Source organism: Sceloporus occidentalis, unplaced genomic scaffold, assembly GCF_023333645.1.
Source record: "Sceloporus occidentalis isolate IW3139 unplaced genomic scaffold, rSceOcc1.0.p SCAF_71, whole genome shotgun sequence".
Classification (NCBI taxonomy): Eukaryota; Metazoa; Chordata; class Lepidosauria; order Squamata; family Phrynosomatidae; genus Sceloporus; species Sceloporus occidentalis.
The window spans coordinates 1,578,311-1,605,596 of record NW_028317051.1 but is presented as its reverse complement, the minus strand read 5'-3'; the positions used below and the strand labels follow the sequence as shown (position 1 = coordinate 1,605,596).

The 27,286-nt window shown below is 38.7% G+C and overlaps 1 protein-coding gene across 1 annotated transcript; it reads right to left on the bottom strand.

Moving 5' to 3' along the window:
• Positions 1-9,285: 9,285 nt before the first annotated feature.
• Positions 9,286-18,490, bottom strand: LOC149286258 (four and a half LIM domains protein 3-like). Its single transcript, XM_089494286.1, has 5 exons — positions 18,335-18,490; positions 17,176-17,350; positions 14,797-14,966; positions 12,052-12,238; positions 9,286-9,437 (listed from the first exon to the last, which is right to left on the bottom strand). Exons 1-5 carry the CDS (start codon positions 18,488-18,490, stop codon positions 9,286-9,288), a joined length of 840 nt encoding a protein of 279 aa, XP_089350412.1.
• Positions 18,491-27,286: the final 8,796 nt, after the last annotated feature.

Here is a 27,286-nt window from a genome sequence, read left to right as displayed (position 1 = left end):
TTTACCCTGCTACAGATCTTTGTGTCATCTGTTTGGATGCACCAGTTTGTGTGTGAGGGGCTGAAATCCCAAGCGAGCAAAATCAAGATACTGTCCAGAAAGAGAACATCAGTACACAAGCTAGTCCAAGAACATCAGAAAGGGAAACCAAAGCCAAAATAAATAAGGTTTTTTTTCATTAAAGTGGGAGTTGTCAGGAGAGTTTGTATGAGAGCTGGAATTTCAATTCAATTACTTCACTACACATTAAGGAGTCTCAGTAGGCTTCTGCTGCAAGAAGATCCTGTATAGTGTGTAGTGAAATTAGCAAGACTTTCTTAAAGCTACCACCACCAATTAAACCATGCATTATACATGGCAAGCTCGGCCCTTCTTCCAGGAGAAATTGCCCGGAACTAAAACTGTATTCCTCCTGCAAGTTCTTAATCTAACTCCCACTTTTGAGAATAATCCTCAACTTGAATGTATCCAAGCTTGTTACTGTTACCAATTAAAATGTACCTATGAACCCAGGGGCGTAAGTAAAAACCACAGGGCCCGGTGCCCCCCATGTCCCATAGTGCCACCCCTACAAATGTTCACATGCTAACATACACACTTACTCATACACACACATACACTTATTGTAACACACACTCCCTCCTCTCACACCAGTCTTGTTAACACACACACACACCATCTGACACCACTTACACATCTATGCTCACACATACTTATGCATCTATATCCATGATCACATGCATGCAAATATAAATACCTGCTCTCTCCCTCCCTTCCTCCCTTCCTCCCTCCCTCACCTCTTTACCTCTGCTGCAGATTTTGGTCCACTGCTTGCACACTGTGTGAGCAGCCTTGTTTCACCACTGGGTCAGGTGACATAATGTGAGGAACAAGTGTCTGCAGGGGTCACCCGAGGCTCCTAGAGAAATGGGCCCCGTCGCAGTTGCGAGCACTGCAACCCCTGTAGTTATGCCACTGTATGCATACACGTAAGGCCACATGCAATGAACAAACAAAAAATGAGAAGCTGTAAATAAAAGACACCTCTAGAACCTTATACCTGGGGAAATATCATAACAAATAATGACTGAAATTTAAAAAATGAAATCAGTGAGAATATTACTTTTTGGCTTATTTATATAGTGTCTTAAATTGAAGGTGATACCGTTATATAAGCTTTTGGGACTTCTGATAATTCCAATTATTGTTATAGTAATAGTGTTTGTAGAGGTATGAGAGTATTTTGATAACAATATACCAAGTAAAAATAGTACACAGCTCAAATCTCCTGCAGCTATTGTGGAAATTTGAGGGACACTTTCATCTTTACCACATCTGCAGAATGTAGGGACAGTTTAAAATATATTAATTTGTAGCCAATAAAATTAGAAAAGTCTTTGTTTTAGATTGATGAACTAGTATAGTAATAGACCATGTATTAAGGAGACTGACACATACTTTCTTATGAATCAGTGAGGCGACCTGCAATGGATTCATTGATTACTATTTTACTTTCCTATCAAATGACAGCTGTCAATCTTCATCTCTAGGGTCTATGCATGTTTGTGCAGTGAGAGAATACATTTATGTATACCCAAGGCATTAACCTCCGGTGCTGTGTAAAGCATTAAGCACAGCTGCTACCAGTTTGTGTCATCGCCACCGTATCTTACTAGACATACTAATCTAGCATATCATTTAAATCTTGTAGATTCTTTTCTCATCGAATCACTCTTTTGTACATGCAAAGGTGGTGGAATAATTCAATTTAATCATGCTTAGAACCAGGGCCGGCCCTACCATGGAGCAGAGTGGCACTTTTGAAGAGGCGGCACTTTGCCGCCCCAAGCACCTTTTTTTAAAAATTCTTTTTAAGCTGAGAGGGGTCCGAGTGGTTTTCACTTATGAAGTTGTCAGTACCCGCTCGACGCCCCTCTCTCTCCTCTGCGAGCCCTCTAGCTCAGTCTCAGTGCTGGCGTGTAATGCTGAGAGTCGGAATATGACATCATTTCCGGCGCTCAGCAGTAAAGCAGGACTGCTAAAAAGTAAGAGAAGTACAAAGGGGGGGGTATATAACGACCCCTGGCGTCAGCAGGGGGGGGGGCAGCATTTTTAACTTCGCCCCAGGTGGCATTATGTCTTGACATTACCCGGACTACCCACCTATGTTATCAGGATTGCAGTGCCAATCTATAATGCTATAAAAACTAAGCTTTGATACTCCAGTATTACCTAACTCTAGCTACACATACATGTTTGAAATAAAACTACCTTCTGTCTGCAGTCTACAAACTGTGTCTCTTGCCATGAAGAAGCAGCTACCATAGTGAAGGGGAGGAAACCAGCTAGAAGAATAGAGGAATAGAGACCAAACAGCAGATGAGTGTACACAATATAATAAAAGCTTTTTTGCCTATAAGGTTTTCTGCCTCTGTGTCAAGTTAACCTACTCTAAACAGTCTACTGTATCTCCCTCCCTTTTAAGATTTTGGGCCACTACACTAAACCTTTTGGGAATTTTTATTTGCAATTCCCCCACACCCACCAAGATGTCTAAAGTCATAAAAACTGGATCTTTTCTTTGGGGGTTATGAGTTAATTATTTTAGATTTTATAGGTAATGTAAAGTGAGGATTTAAGTACATTTCCTGTGTTCTGTTGCTGTGGGATATGTTAAACTGAGCTTGATTAAACTGTGTAGGTTTTCACTGAATAAATATCAAAAGCAGAGAAAACAAACAATTCTACAAGTCTACAGTTGGAAAAACGCCACGCCGCCGGAACACCATGATAGACAGATTTGCTTCCTTAGCAGGGACTGTCCCAGTGATCTCAGGACAGTGGGTAGTCAATTCATCTGATAGGTATCAGCTTAGTCAATTAGAAATGACTTGCTTAAAAGAGCATATTTATTTGGCTTTGTGTAAACAGTGTATCAATCAGGTTCAATCGGCTACTGGAACCCCTTACCAAGCTTATGCACGTACGACAGCAGAACATTGTCGAGCTAGGGCATTTTACACTTTTTTATTTAATGTATACAGCAGTAGGGGAAAGTCCAGAGAAATATGAGGTCATTCTATGAAGAACATATGCTAATTCATGGAGTAAGATCCCAGCACCCACCAATACTATAAAGAATTATGAACAGAAAGAAATACAAATGTCACAATGTCTAAACAGGGAGAGTTAAATGGCAGGGAGGACAATTTATTAACTCCTTTTATATGCGGTTTACTTTTTTTCTTACTCGCCCCAGGCCATCAGAGGGTTAACATACTGCTTCCAACAAGAGAACTGCTGTGAGGTGCTTCCACTGAGCAGACATGCTGCTGTGAATACACATGACATGGGATACAATCCAGATGTGTCCCTCACTCCCCCCCCACCTCCAAACTCTGCCTTTTTAGAAATCTCATTTCATTTCCTTTTTTGGCAAAAATTTCGGAGCTCCCAAACCAGTTCAGGGGCACCCTGGAGTCTGTTTGTAATAATCCTTGCACTGTTACCAAGACCTTTGTTTAACTCATTCTTTCATAGGTCATTGCCTTCTTCAGGAGAACAGACATACGACTCACTGGAAAAATGTATATTTGTTTATCCCAAAGAGGTAACAGAAAAGCAAACACCTATAATTTCTTTTTGACTTTTATTTCTTTGCCTAAATTTGTTGTCATCAATGATTTAAATGCTGAATATACTGCCCTATCTGAAATCTTGGTGTTTACTTAATAAACAAATTATAAAGTTTGAAGCCATGGTCAACAAATATAAATGTTTGTCCGTAATATGTAATCCAAATACACAATATTAGAATTGTATAAGTAACAATAAAAAAAAAACAAGCTAACCATTGTAAAAACCAATAAGATGGCAACATTGACAACCTACCTAACGGTCCAGACCAGTGACCTATTAATATACCGTAACTCTCTGGTGTTAATGCGTCAGACATAAATGAAGAGGCCTTCCTTTGGGGCTTTCATTACAAAGACAGCTTTTGTGAATGCAGATCCGCCGCCTTGTTGCAGGTCTCCATTAACTTCAGCTGGCTCCCCCTGAGCCTACTATATCATCATGGGCCAAAAGGGCTATATAGTTTTTTAATGAGATGTCTCAAGCTAGGATATCCAAAATCTGTGGCCTAAACTAAAGAAATGAGACGGTGGGTGGAAATTCAACTATATTATAGACAACCAGTTGGAGAGAGAAACATGAATGGGACGTTGAAAGGCAAACATAAATATGTTGGGAGAAATCATTGACAGTTATAGCAAATGGAAATGTAAATGGCACAGGGCTGGGAAACCAAAATCAGAAAGGATGGACTGGAGAAAGGAAACTGAAAAGAGTGGGAATCTGAAAGGGAAGGAGAAGAACATAATAGCAGAGGACAACAAAGTAGGGAGGAAAAATAAAAAAAAATTTAATTTGATTGCATGTTGGAGTCCATTTTTCATGGACTCCAATCCATTTTACTGCATGCAAAGTATGATCAATGGGAGTGAGGGCAGCCAATCTCACGTATGCTAGTTAAACATGCTGATGCTCACATGCATGTGATTAGTTGCTGCTACCATACTAATGTGCATTTAACATGAACACAAGGTTGGAGTGGACCTTTAACATGAAGGTATTGAGTGCTGAGTGGAACTAAAACAGGATTGAGGAGAAGCTGGGAAACATGGAGGAGACGAGGTAACTGACATTGAACAGTGAAGGATTGTATGGGGGAAAATGTGAGGTCTGAGAACTGAGGTAGTTGAGGTGGAAGAAGGTACTGATCTCCAAATTTCACATTTAGACCATTTTAGCAATTTAACCCCTTAATGAAAAATCCCGTACACATATGGGCTCAAAATACATCGTTTTCAATGGGTTTAGGGACCACCCATCGTCCTTAAGGGGTTAATATACATGTAACCAGTGCATTTTTATTTTTTTTTAACTTGTAAAAGTATATTATTGCGTTTGCCTTTTCATTATTTTTTTGTAATGGAATAATGTATTTTATGTCTTTTGTGCAATTGCATTCTTGAGGGTTACTTTTCAATATCAGCACCTTTTTACAAGCAAGTCAGAAAGCTGTAAAAATAGTTTTGCCGATCAACACAGTGGTCTCCATAGTGGATCTTAGAGATTGTGGAGAGAAAAAACCCCCAAAATCCATTATTGGACATTTTGTATGTCTTTTTCTCTGTTGCCATAGTAGCTTTTCACATCTCGGTGCTATGCCACACACACACCCTGCATTCCTTGGTATGACTTGCATACATGCAAGACACAATATAGACAGAAAAAAAATCAGACAGCTATATATAGTGCATATGCACCATGGAATATGATGGTGCTATATAAAACAATAATAATCTAACTCGTACGTAATGTCTTCTTTGTGTAAACCTTACCCTTTGTTCACAATAAGAATTATGGTGACATATTTGCATTGGCTACAGTAACACTGCAGCTATGCTACTGAAGCAGGCCGTGTATTTCCATATATTCTTATTGTTGTGCTATTTGCAGGTTCTGAAGCTTTTGGCTTGATCGGCTCCCTCGTGCGACACAGGTGCCTCATAAATAGCAGCCAGGGAAGGTTTGAAATTGCATGAGTCACTTTTGGGTAGAATGCAGCACAGTCCCATTGATTCAGCTCCTTGTTAAGCAATAAAGCCATGAAAAAGTAGGCAGGACTCACCAAACTTGGGGTACTTTGACATAGTGGCAGGCTAAGCTTAATATGGCCATATAGTGTTCTTGAATCCCCAATATTTATGCCTTAGATAGTTAATTTTGAGTGGTATTTGCTGATTTCTTGCTCCATTTAGTGCATTTATGTATACTGCCCATGTATGCACAGTACTGCATGTCAGCTCAACTTGCATGTGTATATGTCAAGCTAAAATACCTTTTAGATTGTAAGCTCGTTTGAGCAGGGCTTTTGTTTCCAAATTGTGTTGATGCACTTCTCTTGTCCTTTTACCCATTGTACAGCTCCGCATAATATGACAGCTATATAGATTAATAACAATAAGCACATCAGAACCAGGCAGGCGAGAAAGAAGATTACTTATAATTTCATAGTTATACATACACAGTTTGTATTTTGTATCAAGGGGATCAGGACACATTTTGAAATAGCTTAATAGAACAGATCAACCACGCTGCCCTTGCTTTTAAGTTGAAGACAGTGATTGCTACAAGAAAATGCAGTTTGCTAAATGTGCACACTGTTAACACTACTTATGTGCCCTGAGAGCCGTTTTGAGATGAATTAATGAACTAAGCCAAGATGGAGCATGTAACCCAAAGTTGGAAGTGTGGTTTACATGCGAGCAATAATAAAGCATCAAGAAATGCTTCAAATACCAATGGCCCCAACAAAAACAGAATATGTAGTCCAAGGTATTCTTCTCTGTTTCTAAACTGCACAGGATACCCTTACACACAGCACGCATGGTTTGCCAGGATCCAGGGAAAAGGTTGTTACAAAGGATATACAGAAATATGCATAAAATAAGAAAAAAAAAACCAAAAACTCATTGGTCAAAACACTACAAACTCCAATATGCCTGCATCAAAGTTTTTAAAATGTTTCTATAATGAAATTGAACACCATTTATGAAAAAAGATGAAACATGCATAATATTGTGTGGAAGAAGTTAATAGCGAGAGTATTGAAAAACAAAATTTTTGGGGATTTTAATACTGCTAAATGTTGAGAAGGACAGCCATAGGGGTTCTAGCTCCCCATCTGAAAAATAACGATGTCCCCTTCCTGCATGTACTTTGTTACAAGCCTAGAGGAGAACCTAGATGCCACCTCAACACCATAGAAAACAACATTTTGCCTACATGGTTGTAAAATTCATTGTAAAAATGTAATTCTCATGGTATTTAGTGCTATTAATCTTTGAACTGTATCACAATATTTACTGCTCACTGTGGGTCCCAATACAGTGATATAGGATATGAATACACAGGGATATTGAAACAGGCATTAATGCAGCCAATGAGGATGTTCATATATATTGGAAATTTGCATTATGGCTCATGAGAAGAATTGGGATTACTTTGCATAGACTATAACGTGGAATAATAGGCTGCTTAGTCCCATTTTTTCCAGAATCATCGGATAAACTTGCTAAATTGCTTGAAGTTAACCCTACACACACTTAAACAACTTTCATAAACCATTCATTTTGGTAGTATTCTTCAATGTGGATGTTTGCAAAGAAATCTGCAAAACTTCTGTGGACAAGAAAAAAAAACAAAAAAGTATCCGTTTTCAAATATGTATGAATAAGTCGAATTTCAGGTAAGCTGTAGAGAATGTTTTTATTAGATATGTAGTGAATAAAGGAGATGCTATCATGTCTGTTGGTATCGAGAATAGCCTTTTTGGAAGACTAATTGAAAATTAGGTTTATATGAAAAGGCAAGTCAATATTATATACTAATTTCTTAAGACTGGCTTAAAACCTGCCCTTAAAAACACCAACATCCTTAATCTATTTTAACGGAATAAGATAAACATCCATTTATTTCCTAGATGAGATTAGGTCTGTCTGCTTTCACACGCCAACAACCCCATTTTTAGTAATATTTACGAGAACCAGAGGCTTGGGCCATTCCTCCAACTTGAAGGCTCAATGTCATTAATTCTGTACACAGCAGGAGTTTACTGCTTTGTTACATTGGTCTTTTCTTTTTTTTTTATAGAAACTCAGAAGTTTCCCGATAATTGAAAACCCTGTTCCCATCACTTCCCAGTTATCATATTTTGGCTTTGTTGAGCTGCCAGGAATTGTCACCGACACTCCTTGACTAAAACAAAAAGGGAAGGTAAGAAGCGTGACTGAGAAGAGATGAAAACGTTACATCCAGCATTGGAGAAGCTTTGATCTCAACTCAAGATTTTGTAGAATAGTATTTTTGTGAAAACAATCTTAGTAACTATCTATAAGGGCAACTCCATCCTTTTATTATTCGTAGTGCTGGTAGAAACATGCATTATCTGTACTGAATAACTGTCTTTGCAAAGTTGTTTGCCTGAAAGAAGAAATATTGCTGTCACTGTGTGCTTTACGCATAACCAAATTAGTTAAAACTCCATGTAACACATGCATTTGAAAAGTATAATTGTTTTGGAGATATTTAGTGGCCATCCTTATTTGATATGTTTCTAGTCCGAAAGCCATCTCCCCACCTCTACACAAAGGATGTCTGAACCCATCAACATCAGGAACTTAAATAATAGTTGGAGGAATAATCATGTAGATCAGAAGAGAATGAAAGTGAACATACCTTTCCCCGTGTATGTGTGTATATATTATATATAAAAATATAATCAGTACACAATTATAGGTTTATTTAGTAAAAAAATAAGTATTGGCAAAAGCCTCGGATCTTTAATGAAATATGTAGATGTATGTGTTTTTAGAACCATTATCAGTTATAACTCGAAGCTTAGTGTTATGTGACTAACGCGCCAAATAACTTATCAAAGACTTAAAAAGCTCTGTTCTATTAGCACAACGTGGTTTGTGAGAGGCACATATCAAAATGGCTACCAACAATGGCAACCTCCAGGTGTATGATAAATTGAGTTTATTGTAACAAGTAACAAAACAAAGATAATTTTCAGTGCTACAGTACAATGCTGTATAACACAGAGGTTAATGCTTAATATTTTTCTTTAAGTGTTCTGCAAGTTTTTAACTTTAACCTTCTATTGGATAATGTCACATTATTGCCTTCATAATAAAGTAGGTATGGCATCTGTGTGCTTAATACCAAGTATATCATGTCCCATGTTTCTATAGAAGAGAGAAAAACACAACTGTTCATATAAATTAACTTTGCAGCCCCCCCCCCCCCAAAATGCAATAACGTCATTCAAGATACGAAAGAAAAAAAAATACTTTGCTGTTTTGAGTGTGAAAATGGTTAAGTGACCTTGCATACATTTGGGTCATCACTCAACAATCATTCCTTTCTTGTAACACAACCTTAACTTCAGTTAATATTTATATAGAAGATACACAAAAAGGATATTGCTCAAATCCAAAAGCCACAAAAAAAGGATATATAAAAAAAAATAAAAAAAAAATAAAAATAAAAAAATCACTGTGCAAAGTCTAACAGCCTGTTGTAAAGGAAAGACTTTTGTATTTGCTTCAAGCAGTATTTTCAAACTGGGAATTCTGCTGCATATTGCTCCACAAAGATTTGCAGTTCCCCACAGATAACTGAACATGCCCTGGCGTAGATCAATATATAAGTTTATAGGTCACTGTTACACTCGCGACACAGAATGTCCTCGTTATCCGGGATAAATCCCTTGCCAACCAGAGATGTGGAGCAACGGGAGCAGTTGAAGCAGCTGTGATGCCAGTGTTTGTCCTCAAAGGAGACGTATTTCCCACCTCCAAATCCTAGGTAAAGAAAAAAACCAAAAACAAAACCAGTAAATATTACAAGCATAAAAATAAAAAAAACCCAGAAGAGCATTTTGTTACATTATTGATTTTTACGTGTGTGTGTGTGTGTGTGTGTGTACACTGTCACAAAACCTAAATACATATCAAAGTTCTTGTTCAACTTTTCCCTCTGGTCCTACTGTCTTGAAGATATTGCTATTCTTTACAGCGTATCCCCCACAAAACCCACTGCTGCCATGAACTGATGGTTATAAATTTAGAAGTTCATTTAGAAGGCAAGATCTGTGCTTTTACATATTATATCATGGTATACTGAGTTGTTTCAAATAGAAAATACCGGCAAAACCATAGCGTAGGCTTTTGTCGGGACTACACTTACTACCTGGATGGAATTTTACCATCATGCTTACAGCCACCAATATCCCTAATACCCCGTGGCCAGTTTTTTTTTTTTTTCTCTCCAGTGGCAACTCTAGTTGGAATCCCGAATAAATCTCTGGCTGTATAAATATTGGCCATCATAACACAATGTGCTCCCCGTTATATAACTGGTTCTCTCTGGAGAAACTGAAGAGGCAGTCATTCCCCTTGTTCTAAAATGAGTCAGCTTGGAGTTTCAGAGCATCGCAGCTGAAATCTATATAATGAGCATAATATACCGTATTTGCCCAAATATAGGCACCCCACCCACACACACACACACACACTAAGTCTTTATAGGAGGCTTCCCCACTTTAATCTGGGTTTAGAGCAGGGATGCTAAACACACGCCCGGGACACGCATTTTTTTTTTTTTTTTTTAAATTTAGGGAACCTGGGTCCTCCTCTCCAGCAACCGTGGACGTCTGCGTGCATCCGTCCACCGGCTGGCCCCGCTAGATACCAGGGAGTCTGGGGAAGGTGGCAGTGGCATTTCTGGTGGACAGAGTGTCATTTCTAGGGGACATAGTGCATTTGGGCAGGGGGCGCAGAGGGGAATATCTATAAGTAAGATGCATTATGAATTAAGGCTATTGCTATTGTTTTCCAAATATCTGTTTGGATATAACAGATGCCAACTAACTGCATAATAGATACCAAAAATGTTAAAATACATGTATTCCTGTTCTTTAAATAAAATACTGTTTTACCATTCCACTGTGTATTTTTTCTCTAAAAATAATTTTTTTCTTTAAAATAGCACTAAACTTTAAGGGTGCGGCCAATAAATCGAGCCAATACGGGGTATGGATGTATAAAAAACACACACATATTACATACACGTGTATAGCTGGGAGCTTGAGAGCAAAGCCCGAAACTACCAGACTCCTGGTCAAATGGGTTGGGTTGTTGTGTGGGCCAGAGGTCTGCTTGTACTGTTTCAGGACTTGCTCACACACCTCTAATACTAAAGCCTACAGTTTGATCAAACATTCAAGCGAGTGGAATCTTGCTGCAAGGCTTTTGGACTGAAGTTTGGGAATTGCTGTTAAGTTTTATTTGAATGCACTAGCAAACAAAAGAACTAAAATAAAAAGATCTAGACAAGCACAAAGAGTCACAAAGGGACCTTAAAATAATTGAGAAATAAAGGTTTGTTGTAAACCAAGGGTAGTTGGACAGCTGCCAAGGTTGTCCATTTCAGAAACTGTGTCAATTACAGAAATCCCTAAATTTGGCTTGGCATCATGTAAGAGTTGTATATAGAAAGATAAATTAGAACCTTATGTGCCAATGAGTCCATGAGTATTGCTTTTACTATTTCCTTTCTTTTTTTCATTAGCAAAACTTTGAAGCCCCCATATTTTTTTTTTTTTTGAAAGTCCCACTATTGTGACTTCAATCATAGCTGTTTTCTGTTGAAAACTCATTGAAGCCAATAAGAGGAAAGTTTAGATTTCAGATGAGTAATGTAAATTTTTTTTTCTATCCTCATGTAGAAGAGTTGGCAGTATTATGCAGGACAAGTACTGTGAATTGTAAGGCTCCATTTATTTTGGTTATACACCGATATCATTTCAGTGCAAATGCTTAGGTTATCTAATAAAATTATTTTCACGAATAGACCCTCTTTTCATGTGTTTTTCAACTTGGGCCAAATAGTTATCGGCTGACACATTCTATGGTTCCATGCTTACAAAAACCAAACAATTTATATGTAATTTTGTACCGAGAAAAACTTCCTTTTCATGTTTAATACGCAGTGTTGGCACTTTAAGGTCTGCAACTTGCTTTCGTGCAGAAAACTGGGCGTTAAGATGACCAGTAGCATATTTCCATGTCATCATAAACCAGTGCCCTCTCAATGACCTCTAATGTAAGCATGTAAGATATGCAGGAGAGGTCTGGGTCATTAAAAGATCTGTTCCTTAACAGACATCAGCTATGGGGAGAGATCTCAAGGGGGAAGGGAGTACCCTTCCACATCTTTTGATCTCCTTCTGTGGTGGACTGCAGGAGAATGTAAACTTTACATGCCCATGGGACCCGTTTTGACCAGGTGTAGAAGCAAGCAAGGTCAAAATGTCAAGAGAAAAGAAGTCAGTTATATCATTCCAATTTAACTTGATCTGGGTTACTGACAATCCCTACCCCCCACTCCCCTTACAAACTACCAGCTCTCAAATACCTGTTATAGGTTTAATGCAGCCAGCACATTTTTTGGCATACAGATTTCCAAAGCATTTAATGCAGTAGGGTTTGTCTTCCTGGGAGGTGAATTGTTGCCCAGCCAGCTGGGTTTTACATCCAGTGCAGACGAAGCATTCCTTGTGCCATGGCTCATCTCGGTAGGTGACACCGCCTTTGGTCAGCGACTGGAGAGTACAGAAAGAAAAGGCAGCGTTAGCTGGGCACACCCTGTGGTTATTCATTCAGCAACTATTATACATACTTCAGGGGCAGTCAAAGTACATTAATGGTCGTGTTATCATAAAAATTCATTTGTGTTATGTCCCAAAAGGAGCACTGATCATTTGTTTTATTTTGTCATTAAAGGATTCCAGCATTCAGACATATTGCAATTGTAGATAAGGATAATGTCCATGGGAAGATTATACAATACATGAATGTCTCTTTCAATCAAGTACAATGAATTTAATACCATTAAGTATTTGAAGCCATATAAATGCATATACTGCTTAAAAGAAAAGCCTTAGTGTACATCTATGAGCACTTTCTCTACAAGTATGAATTCTGTTATTTTTACTATCGTGGAATGTAAATATTTTGATTAAACATACAGGTTAAACAGTGCTAACATTGCCATGATGTCATATGCGGGACCCTTTTTATTAGGATGAAATACCGTATTTGCTCGATTATAAGACGACCCTGATTGTAAGACGACCCCCCAAAATCTGAATATTAACTTAGGAAAAAAAGAAAAGGCCTGAATATAAGACGACCCTAAAGGAAAAAAGTTTTACCAGTAAATGTTAATTCATGTAAACTATTTTTTTTAATAAAAGCTATGATTGAGAAAAATATTTTTTTTGTTTTTATTTCTTGTATTTTCCAACCTGTCCCCCAGTTACGCACATCTGCCCCCAGGCTTGCCACTCCAATATGGCACTGTGGCCCATGATATGCCTTTTAACCCTCTATATGCCACTGTGCCCCATGGTATGCCTTTTGACCCCCTATGTGCCACTCTGCCTCCAGAAATGCCTTATACCCCTATATGCCACTCTGCCTCCAGAAATGCCTTATACCCCTATATCCCATTCTGGCATTTAGGGGGTTAAAATGCATATTATGGGGCAGAGTGGCATATAGGGAGGTATAAGGCATTTCAGGAGGCAGAGTGGCATTAAGGGAGTTAAAAGGCATTGTATAGAGCACTCTGCCTCCAGAAATGCCTTATACCCCTATATGCCACTCTGGCATTTAGGGGGTTAAAATGCATATTATGGGGCAGAGTGGCATATAGGTGTATAAGGCATTTCAGGAGGCAGAGTGCTCTATTAAATGCCCCCTTAACGCCACTCCAGAAATGCCCTATGCCCCCATTTAACACACACACACACACACCCTATACCCCCATTTAACTAACACACACACACACACACACACACACACTCTCCCCTCCCCTCTCAGCCCTCTCTTACCGGTGCTTCCAGCCGGGGCAGCGGGTTGACGTCGCCTTCTGCTGCAGCCGGAAGGAGGTGGAGTTGGCAGCGGGGGTTTGTATCCGTCCGTCGCGTATACTTTCCCCGGCTGTCAGAGATCAGAGTTCCCCGCACCGGTGCGGGGAACTCTGATCTCTGACAGTCGGGGAAGGTTTGCGCGACGGACGCAGACAACCCCCGCTGCTAGCCACACCTCCTTCCGGCTGCAGCGGACGTTGTCTACGCGGATCGCGTAGACGTCAACCCGCTGCCCCGGCAATACAGCAGGAAGCACCGGTAAGTGTGTGTATGATGGGGGGGGGGGGTGAGACAGGAGGATCCAGGTCCCCTGCAGCGGTGCGGGGGATCTGGATCTTAGTCTCCTAATCAGACTCTATTTGAGGTCTGATTAGAAGACGACCCCGATTAGAAGACGAGGGGTATTTTTCAGAGCATTTGCTCTGAAAAAAACCTCGTCTTATAATCGAGCAAATACGGTACTAAATAACAGGATAGGTAAAAAAATAATAAAACAGGGGTGGGGGGGGGGATATGGTTTCAGGTCATCAACCAAAGGATTATTTATGAACAAAAAGGTGGCATCAATGTTTGAGATGGCTATCCTCCTTGCCATTTCTCTGGAAGTGTTCTTCTTATCGGGTTGTTTAAAATCTGCTTCAGACATTTGCTAACTGATAACGTAAGTTTGATTTCATCAATTGGTCCCAAGAGAACCATTTCCAGGCATGTCTGTCATCTTGTTCCCTAGTAGCTCATACATTTTTTATACATAATTGTTGGAAAACTTTGCACAGAAATTTAATCCAAGGCAGCTTATAGGAATGCAAACTAACACTACTGAAAAAAGGTAGTTTTCTTAAAAAGTTTATTTTGTAACAGAGTGCACATTAGCATATTAGAGGTAAGTGATCAGGGATGCCACAGCACTGTTAAGATGGTAAAAGAGCTGTGCTGCCAGTATACCCATGTGTGGGAGAATTGGGAATATAATTAAGTTACCAAAAGTGTAGTCAATTCAATATGTAGAAAATTCAATAAAACTAACCATAGAAATTAAAATATATTATTATTCCAGTTTATATAAATAACGGAATGCCTCCAAATGTCACAAAGAAACTGAGAAACTTTAATTCTAATTTCTCTTTAGGGCAAAAGTAATGAATTTCCATCTTCCTCTATGAAAGGCACTTTAAGAAAGGCATGTGATTTAAAGGAACGACTGAAAAGTAGTTGGCTTCACCTACCTTTTTGCAATGTGTGCAGCGGGGTGCAAACTTGCTCTCGTAGCACGGAATGCAATAGTGAGCTTGGTTCTCTGGGATGAATGACCGGGATCCAATAGGTTGTTTGCAGCTATTGCATATGAAGCAGTGTTCATGCCAGGTCTGGCCATTGTACTCCAATTTTCGGGAGCCTGAAGGACCAGAAAAGATTTCAGATAACAGTGTCAGTAAGCATGTGATAAAACACAAGAAAAAATAAATAAAAATAAATGTCTCACTGGTCAATGGTCCATAAGGGGACGTGTACACATATACATACTATATTTCTAAAACATTAATAAGCCCCATATTGTTTATTTTAGATTTTTCAGTCTCTGCTTGATCTGATATGAACTTGCTGCACAAGGGAATCATATTTGTTTTCTAGGAAAAATCCTTCATGGTTTTAGGGCGTTTTAAATATTTATAGCTCAGAAAAGCTTTTAATCCTATTTCTTCTGTCCTGGAAAAACTTTTCAGTAATTCAGATAAGCTCTAGAGCCAAGACAAAACCAGAAGACCTGCAAACCTAAATTACGAGATGGAGATAAGGTCAACAAAAGATCTGAAACTAACCCAAACAACATTAAGTAGATTTTTTTTTTTTTTTTTTTAAATGACAACATGCGGTGGTTGATGTACATATTTTGCATGGTAATTAACAGATTAAACAATGGGAACAGCTAACTATAAACATGTGGTGTCCAAGTAAAGGGATTATATCAGGGACAGCACAGATCCTTGTTTACAAAACCGTTAGTTCCTAGCTTATATTACACTCTAAAGACAATAATTGATGTCCATCAGGTATGATTAACAGGTGTTACCGCTACAAAAACATTCTTTGTTGTCAGAAATGTGTTTTGTTTTGTTTTTTTTAATAGCAAAAATATATTTAAGAGATTGTACTGCTTTTTATGCTTCAAAACGCTTTCCATTTTGTTCCTCTCTCTACCAAGGACGTGACACACTTTTTTTCCAGAAATACAACTTAAATATTTCTTAAGCTGCTAGTATTCTCGTCTCTTCCCCTTAGCACTTAAGTTGCATGTTAAAGTGACTGGGTGAATACTTTAAACAAGGACAAATACAACAACTCATCACGCAGTAAGAATTGTAACGTTGCTGCGGAATACATAAATTCTATATATTCAAAGTTAAAAGGAAAGTCTGATCTGTTTTTTTGGTTTTTTTTTTTTAAATAAGAAGTTTTACTTAACACATGGGGTTCACTGTATTGTATCTTCTGAATCTCAGCTATCCTATATGAATTTTTGAGCTACTCGGCTTACACAATATCACTGTATTACTTTAAGGATTTCTCAAAGTTCATTAATGTGCCTGGGATTGTGCATTCCACCATTTTGTGGTTGAAAAAAATAAAAAATATATCAGTAAAATGTATACAAATGTAAACAGCCATAAGCATCTATCAGTTTCTTTAAAAAAAAAACAAACAAAAAAAAAAAAACCACACACACACACACACACACACACACACCAGTCAGGGGCCCCAAAGGGATATGCAATTATATTACACACACACACAATCTTATTTGCTCGATTATAGGACAAGGCTTTTTTCAGAGCAAATGCAGGCAAATAGGTCTGACTACAAGACTAAGATCCAGACAACCGGCACTTCTGCCAGGGCTTCTATGATAAAGCGCGGGCGTGACATGACTTCCACCATATAAGCCCCGGGGGGGAAGTAGCCGCCAATAGCAGCGGAGGTTGTCTATGTGCATCGTGCAGACGCTCACTGGCTGCCAGAGAGGAGGATCCCCAAAGCGCTGCAGGAGACTTGGATCCTCCTTTCTGGTAGCCGGTGAACAACTGCGCGATGCCCCAGAGACAACCTCCTCTGCTACTCTGGACTTCCGCTGGGGATTCTATGACTGAGCACCGGATTGACCTTCCAGTGCTCAGTCATAGAAGCCCTGGCGGAAGTCCCGAGTAGCAGCAGAGGATGTCCACTAGCTGCCCCCACTTGACAGTTTGAAGCACAAAAGGGATATAAGGCATATCTGGGGTGCAGAGTGGCATATAGGAGGGTATAAGGCATATCTGGGGGGCAGATGTGCATAACTGGGGGGGGGGCAGGTTGGCAAATAAACAAAAAATGCATTTTTCTCAATCAGTTTTATTAAATATGAAAATAGTTTACATGTAAATATTTACTAGTAAAACTTTGATAGGGTAGTCTTATTTTCAGGCTTTTCCTTTTTTCTCTATTAATATTCACATTTTGGGGGGTCGTCTTATAAATCGAGCAAATTAGGTATATACACACATACAGACACTTATTATTATGATTTATATAGCTTAATGAATGAAACATCCCATTCTGTCTTTAAATACCTGGCATGACTGTTTTCTCGCAGCTGACACACTTGGAGGAGAATTCATTGCAGTAACAGTCGTTACACAGGAGTTCATCATCCTGGCATGTAAAGGGCTCGTCTGCCAATGAGTGGTCACAACGAAAGCACCGGAAGCAGTTTTCATGATAATGGCGGTTCTCATAATACAGCTCCTGTGCGATGTAAGCCAAAAAGTGTTGCGGTATATATTGCCATAACTTGCTGCTCAGACAAAGCCTTATCAGTAAATAGGGGTAAAAATTGACCGAATATGAACACATAATTATGGAGCTTTACAAGGTGAACAGTTTATATTGAGGCAAGTTCAAGGATAGCTCTGCAGTTATTTATACACAGGTGTTGATGCACGTGTTTATTGGTAGCCAATCCAATATGGTGCTGCAAGTGAATTGTGGGACATTGGTTATATAAAATGTCTACCAATCTGGCTAAGGAACTGCCCACAAATACTTTGTAGTTTAAACTCTTTAGTGTAGAGTACACATTTTTGGAGGACAGGTGTTAATTAAGTATGCCGCTGAACTCTGTCCTCAACTACAATGACTACAATATTTTCACATAAAAAAAAAATAAATAAAACCATAGCACAAGTATAAAACTCTGTAGTAGACTCTTTGACTTAGTCAATCTAAAAACCACTAGTGCTGAGCTGGCTATTAGTGTGTATATCATCCCTCTCAACAGCCCTGTTTTTTCAGGCACTGTTCCACTGTCCTGGGCATTTGCAGTCAGTGGTGAGCATGTGCTGTTAAGGAAATCCCATGATCTCCCCTTATTGCCCCCCCCCCCAATAATTTAAAAAAATGGACGTTTGTGCTGTTGCAACACAGTCCTTCTTTCAGGCTCCCACTTGACTCTTTGGGTAAGTTGGGCAGGTGGCCACACATGCCATCACACCCACTTCTGGAACGCCGACTCATCCTCATTTGGGCACCAGAAATGTTAGGGTATGAAAGCCAAGTCATTGACAAAAGGTAATCCCCCTACTTTACCTATGTACAACTAGCCACAACAGACTTCTTTGCATCCTCACAGAAGTATCAATAACGCAAAACTAGCTTGTCGCCAATTCTCTAAGAAATGGAAAGATAATCCTCACTTTCCCACCAACTTTAAATTTAGTTAGATCTACTCACCCGGGAATCATGACCAATCAGTTCTTTACATTCATCACACGTGTTAGCAAAAAGGCTGTCATAGCACGGAATGCAATAAGGTCCCTCGTCCATCTGTATATACTTTCGGCCATAAAGGGACTCCTTGCAGCTCCCACAATCAAACGGCTCACTCATGTTTATGCCAGGAAGTTTCTACAGAAAAGAAAACAGAGTTACTCAAATAAACAGTTACAATTTACCAACACCAATCCATCATCATGGGAGAGAAAGATTTATTTTAATTTTTAATAAAAAAAAATAAGCACATAAATCTGTGGTTAGATAGGTAAATTCTTTGTATCTTCTAATGAGGAAGGATCTGTAGCACTCCATTTCCTGCCGTGTCCAGCTCCATTTGTGTTTTGGCTTGACTAAAAAGAGCCTGCGAGAGGATGTCTCACTTATTGTTGCCAAAACTTTTCCATTTATTCACTTTTTTCAGGCAAAAGGCTTTAAAGTGTTGCATCACATCCTACACGGTGACCTTTATTCTTTATTACATCATATTAACTTCCAAATCCTTTTTTTAAATCCCACCGAGGCCTTTAAGCATTGCATGGCATCCATATCTGGTTGAACTGACTGATTCAATTATGCCTCTTTCCAAAAAAAAACATTAAAAAAGGATGAAGAAAAAAAACAAAAAAAAAAACCAACATTCACAGCAAACATCTAGCCTTACAGTTGGATATTTAACTATGACACTTTGGGTACAATTGTGTCAAAAATACTTTCTGCCACACCGGCAAGGTATTCTCCATTACGGTGCTGTGTGTTATGAATAGCAGTATCAAACAATTAAAAAGACGGTCTATAGACAAGTGTGTCGGGGATACAAGTCAGGCAGGAATGTCAAGGAGACAGTTTGTGTTTATTTGTACTTTTAAAGAGTGGTACAAAATACTCAGAAATGTAAGGCCCCATGAGTAACATTCTAGGTCCTACGGCTCTAGAATTTGTCAAGCAACAAGTAGCACCATAAATGGTAAAATCCCACATATCTCCACAGACAAGGTTTTAAGTTTTTGCAACATTTTTATTGTGCTTCCTCCCCTGATGGTATCTGCATGAATGCCCACTCTACTCCTGTTTAGACTGTAAGCTCTTCAGAGCAGGCATCTCCTTGAATAGAATAAAATTAAGATATACGATTCTATTATTCCAGGACACAGAAAGAGGAAATCCTGGTTCATACACACAGATGCTTAAGTCAGCGAATGTGTGTGTGTGTAGTGAACTATAATAAATAATTTCACGCAAATCATGATCAAAGAACGGAGTTAAGGGTATATAATACAAAAGAAAGAAGACTAGAATAAGCCACCAGCTTAAGGAAATAGTTACCTGTAGTTTTACTAAAGCAGTGGAGTTTTCGTGGCACAGCCACCTCAGCACAGCAGGGGCTTACAAAGAAAAGTATATAGCACGTAGTATTACACCATTATTTGTATGAATACTATGAGATCCACAGTATTCAAGAGATGGATATGTTTACTCAATCAGTTGCCCGTCCCAACTTTGTCCCAGGATCACAGTACATGGAAACAGAGTGCACAGTAAACAATATTGCGTTAAACACAGTTCCTGTCCATGAAGGGAGCTCAAGCGGTTTCAAAGAACCATTGTTCCTCCATTTAAACCGATGCAGGCAGGTAGCATTTCGTAACACAGATCTAATTCACTGGGACACTATCAGTGCTGGCTCCACTAATCATGCACAGCCCTGGGAAAGCAATCTGTCTCGCACAGAATTGCACACTGTTATGCAAACAAGTTATTTTTCTTATCAGAGCCCACATCCTGGGTGCAAAGTTGGAAAGCAGCCCTTGCCGACATGCCATCCTCATTAAAAAAATAAAAAAAAATTAAACGCAACTGGGGAGGAACCCAAATTCATATTTTAAAGACTAGAAGCCATGACACAAGTAGCATTTTCTATGGCAGATGCAACAACATGGTGCCACTGAGTACTTGCAACCGAAAACACCCTTATCGTTGGCCTTCAAGTGGTTAAATCATGGGTCCATTAACAAACATCTATTAGCATACATAGAATAAAACACTAAGCACTCTGCACTGTGGTTCTCTGCATCTCATCATTGTGTGTAATAATAAAATTGTAAAATCCTACTTGTGATGTGCAAGTTGGGTCAGGCACTGTGGTAGAAAGGGCTCTTGGGGCCTTAAATGAAACGCTCAAATGTTTTGTCATTTATTTCTGATTTATCCCCCACCTCATGTCTGTTCGTTAAGGTTTAAATTATTAAGTTTACCATACAATCCCAAGAATACAGCTATTGCCGAGAAACAAGCAATGTGTTTCCATCCTGATTTGCCAAAGGAAAATACCGGTATAAGGCACTTGAAAAGGAACTGGTCTTTAAACAAATTAAAATGACTAAAAATAAAAGTACATCCGTATAGCTTTTAGAAGAGGAATATATACCACACCCTTTGATAGCACTTGAACTGTAGCAGGTTTTGTACCAACTGCATAGTTGGATCCCCACTGTGTTTAACTGCAGGTCCTATATTTTATTTAGAGACTATATAAAAAACTTACACACTGCCACCTGGTGCCACACACAGGACAAACTCATTCACCGAACCCTTGATGTCAGGAGGCAGCCCTTTATTCATCTACACTTTTCATTACAGCTTATGGTTTTATTTGTGTGCAGAAACATTGGTTCCAAACAAGGAGTTTACTTAAAAAAAATAAAATCTGTAAAACATACGGGAAAACCCATTTAATCATATCTACTATTCCTTCTGTTACTGCTCTGGCTATCATAGCGGATAAACAAAAATTTTAACTTCTAGAATGCAATAAAGTAGCAATGCCTGATAATTACAAATGAATAACTACAGGGTAAACTTTTAAAACGTTAGCATAAAGCAACGGCTTGATTTTTTTTTTTTTTTTTTCACATTCTAATACTTTACTTAAGAGCCATGTTTACAAATTATGGGCTACCTTAAAATGGTCAACAACTCTGAAACCCCGTTCCGCTTTTATAAGGCACAGGTTACCTTTTTAAGGATATATTCTAAACAGTGACTGAATCTATAATTTCAGAGAGTCTAAAACATCCAAAACGGATAGCTGCCTTTTTATTTTTGGTGTCAGACAACTTCCTCCACTCATTTCAGGTTTTATGACAATTTGGGATAAGATATAAAGAAATCCTATGCTTTCAGACAATGAACCCCTTCTGTCTGCTTTTTGACGCAGTGCCAGATCTGAGAGTTCATACGCTGTAGCTAATTCAGTCATGTAATGATCACAACCAAAAGGCCATGAAAACAACCATATCACAGACAAAAGCCTTAGTCAAACATTAGTACGTATCAAAAGGCAGACTTGGTTGTATTCCTTTAATTATTCCCCAGTCACTTCAAAACTGGGTTTTAAGCGTATTTCTTGACCCATGTAAACCTCCATTATGTCATTTAAATTCTATAGAATTTGATGGCACTATATTTATTATATAATTCATGAATTTACTAATCCAACCGGTAGATGTATTTTAAATGTATTTTCCAATGTAAGGCTTGTCGTGGAGACAAAAATGCGCACAATTAGATTAAATCACAACTGAACTTGATAGATCAGACATTAGTTAATTGAAGTCTGTGTAAGGAATGTGGTGTATAATGAGTTACACACACACACACACACACACCAAGTTCCTTGCAGCATGTGATCTGCAATCAGCTGCTTTGCATGACAGCAAATTTATTAAATAATTTGTCTTTAGGGAGAGACCGTAGAATTGTAGGATATCAAGATATAGATTACACACACACACTATTACAACCATATTTAACATCACCATGAATAGGGAATAGTGGAATACCATTCCCAGGACATAATTCTAGAAAGAGATTTCAATGGCAGTGCTTTGTCAGTGATTAGCCGTTTTAAGCAACAAACCTAGCATATATAGCAGTGCTGGGGAGGCAATGCTGCAACTCTTTTCTCTCGCCCTAAAGTACAATGCACCTTCAGTAGGATACATACACTGTTCAATGAAAACCGGAGGTAAGCACAGTATCCCGTGTAAGTAACAATTTTGATAAAAGCTATCGACAAAGTACCTCCCTTTGCACAAACACTAGAGCGATCAGAATGATATCCTTACAACAGCATAAAATACCTCGCATTTACTAAATCTGCGGGCATCTTAACCGTGTAAAATTAGGTCACCCCCTATTTAAACATTACAGAAAACATAAGACAGGTTTAAACAGCTTGGCTAATGAGCCATTTGTTAAAACGTACAAACTGTGGGTAGAAATACAAAGGCAACCAAGTGTTTTTTCGACACAATGAGATCATCCATACATGATCAGTCAGGTAACAAGAATCTTAGAAGTCACATTTTCCTGACTTAACTCTGTGTTTCCTGCCCCTGCTAAGAAATATGTTTAAGACGTTTACTGCACTATTAATGGAATAAAAAATACATGATTTGACTAGTGTTTGGCGTGCCAATGGACAGACCAGACAGAGGACCTCAGAAGAAAAACAGAATTGGCTTCCCATATTAAATCTTACAAAAACATCCCTAACATACAGGTTAAAAATCTGGGACTCTGGATTGTCCAAATCCAATGTCCATTGAAAGAACTTTTGATATGATAGACGAGTTGAATATAGATGCTAAACTATTGTGGTGTGCAGGGTTGTGCAATATTTGGTAGTAATATGAAAAAGAAAAAGCAAGCAGCCCTGACAACAATCTGTCAGTCTTCACATGACCTTCCATTTGACCAGAGATGGAATGTATGTTTTGGGCAAGAGATCATAAGACATGGGGCTGGAAAGAGACGCAAGCCAGGAGATAAAATCAATTAAACACAATGGAACAGATTGTCCATATCGGGTATTCAACAGTATTTGGAATTATGTTTCTAATGAAACCGTACCATTAACATTAGAGGAAGGACAAAAAAAAAAAAAAAATGTTCTGCTCCATAAGGCATAGTTCCTTGTTTTCACGAATGGTGCTTCTAGTACATTTTACTAGCTCTCTTAAAGAAGCAGCTGTGCTCATAAAGACACGATAAAAACTGCCATGTGAGTGTTTGACCAACCAAAAACCTATAAAAAGGAATCCAGTTTTTAAGTGTTAAGAGAATCTAGTGTGTCTAGAATGTCTGCTTTTCTGTAGAAATTCAAAATAGCACACTTCTTGGAAAGTTTTGTTTGTTTTGGTGGGCTCCAAATTAATATAGAAAAGCAATAAGTCAAGGGTCATCTAGTATAAGCAAAACAAACTAATGCATCATATAAAAGGAAGTTGTTGAGTAGTCTTGATCATTCATACGATATTATCCTGGAAATATTTGTGTGAGTTTTATACGCAAAGTTTGTTTGGTTAATTCTCTGGTGCTGGACTTTGTCTTTGCAAGCTATTGATATCTTGCGTTTCCAAAATGGCTTCTTAATTGTCTTATGGAAACTAAAACTGCCATCTAACAGTATAAAAGCTCAAGTTTGCTTGCTACCGACACCTTAATAAATTTATACACATACCAGATTTTATCCTACCAGTGCACGTCCTCCTTTTAAACATCACAGTAGGACAAAATCAGTAGAGACTATGGGCCCTGATTGTGCACATCTGTCTTTAAGTGTGGCATATAGCACTGGTAGGGCATATTTAACAAGGAAAGTCTTGGTATGCATGCCTGCTTTTTCAATGCCAAACATCTGGCCCAGGGTGTAATGGGGTCTGCTTATTATAGCACATATTCAAAACCAGCCTACAGAACCAGGTCTTGATTGGAATGCTAGGGGCTGTCGGCTGAAAAGAGGAATACATTGTAGGTGAATACCAAAACTACACCATTCTACCTTCAGCGTCCTCAAAAGCATGTGAAGTGAAGGGGAAAGGAGATCCAAGCTACCATATGAAAAAGTATGAGTGTAACAGAGAAAAAAAAAATTGTATGTCAATACAGAAATTATAGAATAATACTCCTAAAGTAGATAATATAAAATCAAAGAAAACCAAACTTTGTCAAATAGACATTTAACGTTCAGCCAATTTGTCGAACTCTTTGTGAAGGGCGTTAAGATGTAAATTGCTTTTTTTCATGTAACATGTTAGTGTACACTCTAAAATGTTGAACACTGCACTGTTCTTGATGCAGTTTCTAGAATTGCATGTTATTTAATGAAAAGCTGAAATCTGAAAAGATAAAAATCTCTATTACAGGATACACTGATCATCCAACAAAAGTAAAGCTTATTGTTCTAGCTCTAGATCATTCTTTTAACCCCCAACCCTGTGTTGTAGCTTGACTCATGAATACCAGAGACTTGTAAATCTGCAATGAAGCTAGCCAAAAACAGACGATGTCTACAGCTATGCGATTTATACTACACACCACTTTCTTCACCTATCTCCTTAAAAATTAAAGTGGATTAAAACAGCAACTAAAAGCCAACGCAGTAATCTTTTGGGCTCCTCTTTCTCATGGTAACAGACACAGCAGCAATTAGTCAGCTGTGTGTACACTAATCTAGCAAGTATGTTGGCTTTGGCAAACATGTCCTCAGGTCACGTATGATCACTAACTCTCAGTGTGACAAAGGGAATATAAACCTGAAAAATCAGTCTGTATCATCTACCAGAAACTAAGGTGAGAGTAATTACTGTGGAACCTCCCTGTCACGATAAGTACTTGTATTTCAGGAATACCTTATATCTAGTGGAAGTTGGCCTCAGGACAATGGAATCAACACCTTTGATGACTCCCATACAATAGCTCTCAACCTATTGACATCTTGCCCAGAGGGGGCTCTAACACACTGTGACTGACTGCTTTTAGTCTACTACATTTAGTGCAAAGTCTTTTCAAAGTGATTTAGTAAGTAGTCAAAGAGACTATTAGATGCCTAATCCCATGAAACTTTGAATAAGAGACATCACGCCAAGATGCGAAAGGGATGTGTTTGTTAAAGCTACATACAACCTCTGAGTTCTCTTCTTTAGGTGGACCTCTGAGGTCCTAATAGCTTATGTAACTTTCAATCTTTTTCTATGTTGGTGCAAGTTTCTGTTCGTCTACTAAAACATCTATTCTTATTAATGCTTAACAACAGACAAGATATTACTGTAAACCAACGGTGTAGAACTAGAAATTACATATAAAACAAGACAATTCTATACAAACATTTGTAAGGAGTCCTGCCTTCTTCAACGCATTTTTTAACTTTTAATGGTTTTTTTTACTAATATTATAAAGGCCATATTATTAGCAGCATGTTATTTTAAATAAGTTATAGAAGCAATTCCATAACTCAAGCCAAAGTGCAGCGTTTCTACTAGGAGTTAAATAAATCAATCAAAAACATTTTAACATGGAATAGAAGTCCTTACTTTTTTAACATTCAACTGTGTATTACAGCCATCTGTATCTCATCAAAGTAAAGTGGAGAAAGAAAAATGGAGAATATGGAAAATTAATCAAAACCTTTTTTCCCCCCACATTAAAAGAGTGGTACAGGATTTGCTTTAAATACATTTGACATGAGAAAAACCACATGCCCTGAAGACTGTAGGTTAGTGAAGGTGTTTATCATGTATACCATAAGAAAAAGGGGGAAAAAAAAATGTAGACCAAACATATGTTAAGTTGTAAAGCATCCCCCTTGGATGAAGTCACTGCTACAAAAAAAATGTAATGAGGCACTGGAAAATAAAAATGTGGAGAGAAAAGGAAATTTAAGAGCATGGAGGATTGCATGTTAACAGTGGGTGAGTCACTGGTCAAAATTATTTACAGCAGGTGGGGTGGATATATCTTCCCCACTCACATTTGTGAATGCCACATTGACAGAACAGCTGTGCAGCTGGAAGTGGAAGGCCTGCAGCAGTGTGAAGTGGTGGATGACCAATTTGGTAACTTTTGAGACACAAGCAAGATGAGCCATCCAGAGGTGGTGAGAAAAGAGACAGAGACAAAAGGAAAGGGAACAGATCTACTGATATTCCAAGTAGTTCTTTGTCACCTTTCAGTCTGAACGAGCACAGCGTCTCCTGTAAAGAAAGGATTATTGTGTGTCAAGTTAACTGTTGGGGCAACGTGCATTGTTAAAAGGTGTCATTCTACAAGATCAAATCCTGATGAGACAGAAGCCAGTTTTAAAGAAGTCTTTAGTTAATGGGTTGGCACATAGACCTTATAACATATCACATAATGCAGGCAGCATTAAGAATGATACAGAGTGATGTGATGGGCGATAATCATTTCTCCTTTGTGTCCCAGTCCCAATAGGGTGGAGAAAAGTGAGAGTCTAGAGAAAAGGGCCCAGTCAGGAACATTTGTATGAAAGTACTTTCTAGGATTACTATATACGCAGCCAAGGAAATAAATGTAAAAGAATTGTAGCACGCATTAAATGGGCTGCGATAATACCAGTTACTAGAACTAGACTTGTGCATTTGTTTTTGGGCGACCATGAAAACGAACACGAATAGTACATTTTCGTTGTTCAAAGCGAAAAACGACGACACGACGGTGGCAAAATGTAGACGAAGGCACCAAACAAGAAGAATCTTCATGTTAGTCTTCGTCTTCTAATCTCCCTGGTCCCTTCCCCATCTAGCCTAGTTATTCGTCAGGGGTTAAGGGGCCGTGCAAGCTACTCTATTGGTCGGCTGCAGGGTCCTCCTCTGGCATCAACCAATTGGAGGTTGCACGGCCTTTTTAACTTCTGACGGTGAACATACGGATTTACGCTCCCGTTAACCCCTGCGATGAAGCGTAGATAACGAGAGCGGAAATCTGTAGGGTTAAAAGGCTGTGCAAGCGACCAATAGGCTCACTCGCACGGCCCTTACGGTGCAACTTGGCCGGCAGAGACGACTGGTCTCCCTTCTCCAACAGTTAAAAGTCCGTACGAACGACCAATAA

Bases quoted from the DNA above. Each gene is read 5' to 3' on its own strand.
- LOC149286258 (XM_089494286.1), bottom strand. From the start codon at position 18,490: ATGAGTGAGCCGTTTGATTGTGGGAGCTGCAAGGAGTCCCTTTATGGC. The intron at 17,351-18,334 runs GTGAGTAGATCT...TACATCGCACAG, and splicing joins TGATTGGTCATGATTCCCGG to GAGCTGTATTATGAGAACCG. The intron at 14,967-17,175 runs GTATTTAAAGAC...CTGGTCCTTCAG, and splicing joins CGAGAAAACAGTCATGCCAG to GCTCCCGAAAATTGGAGTAC.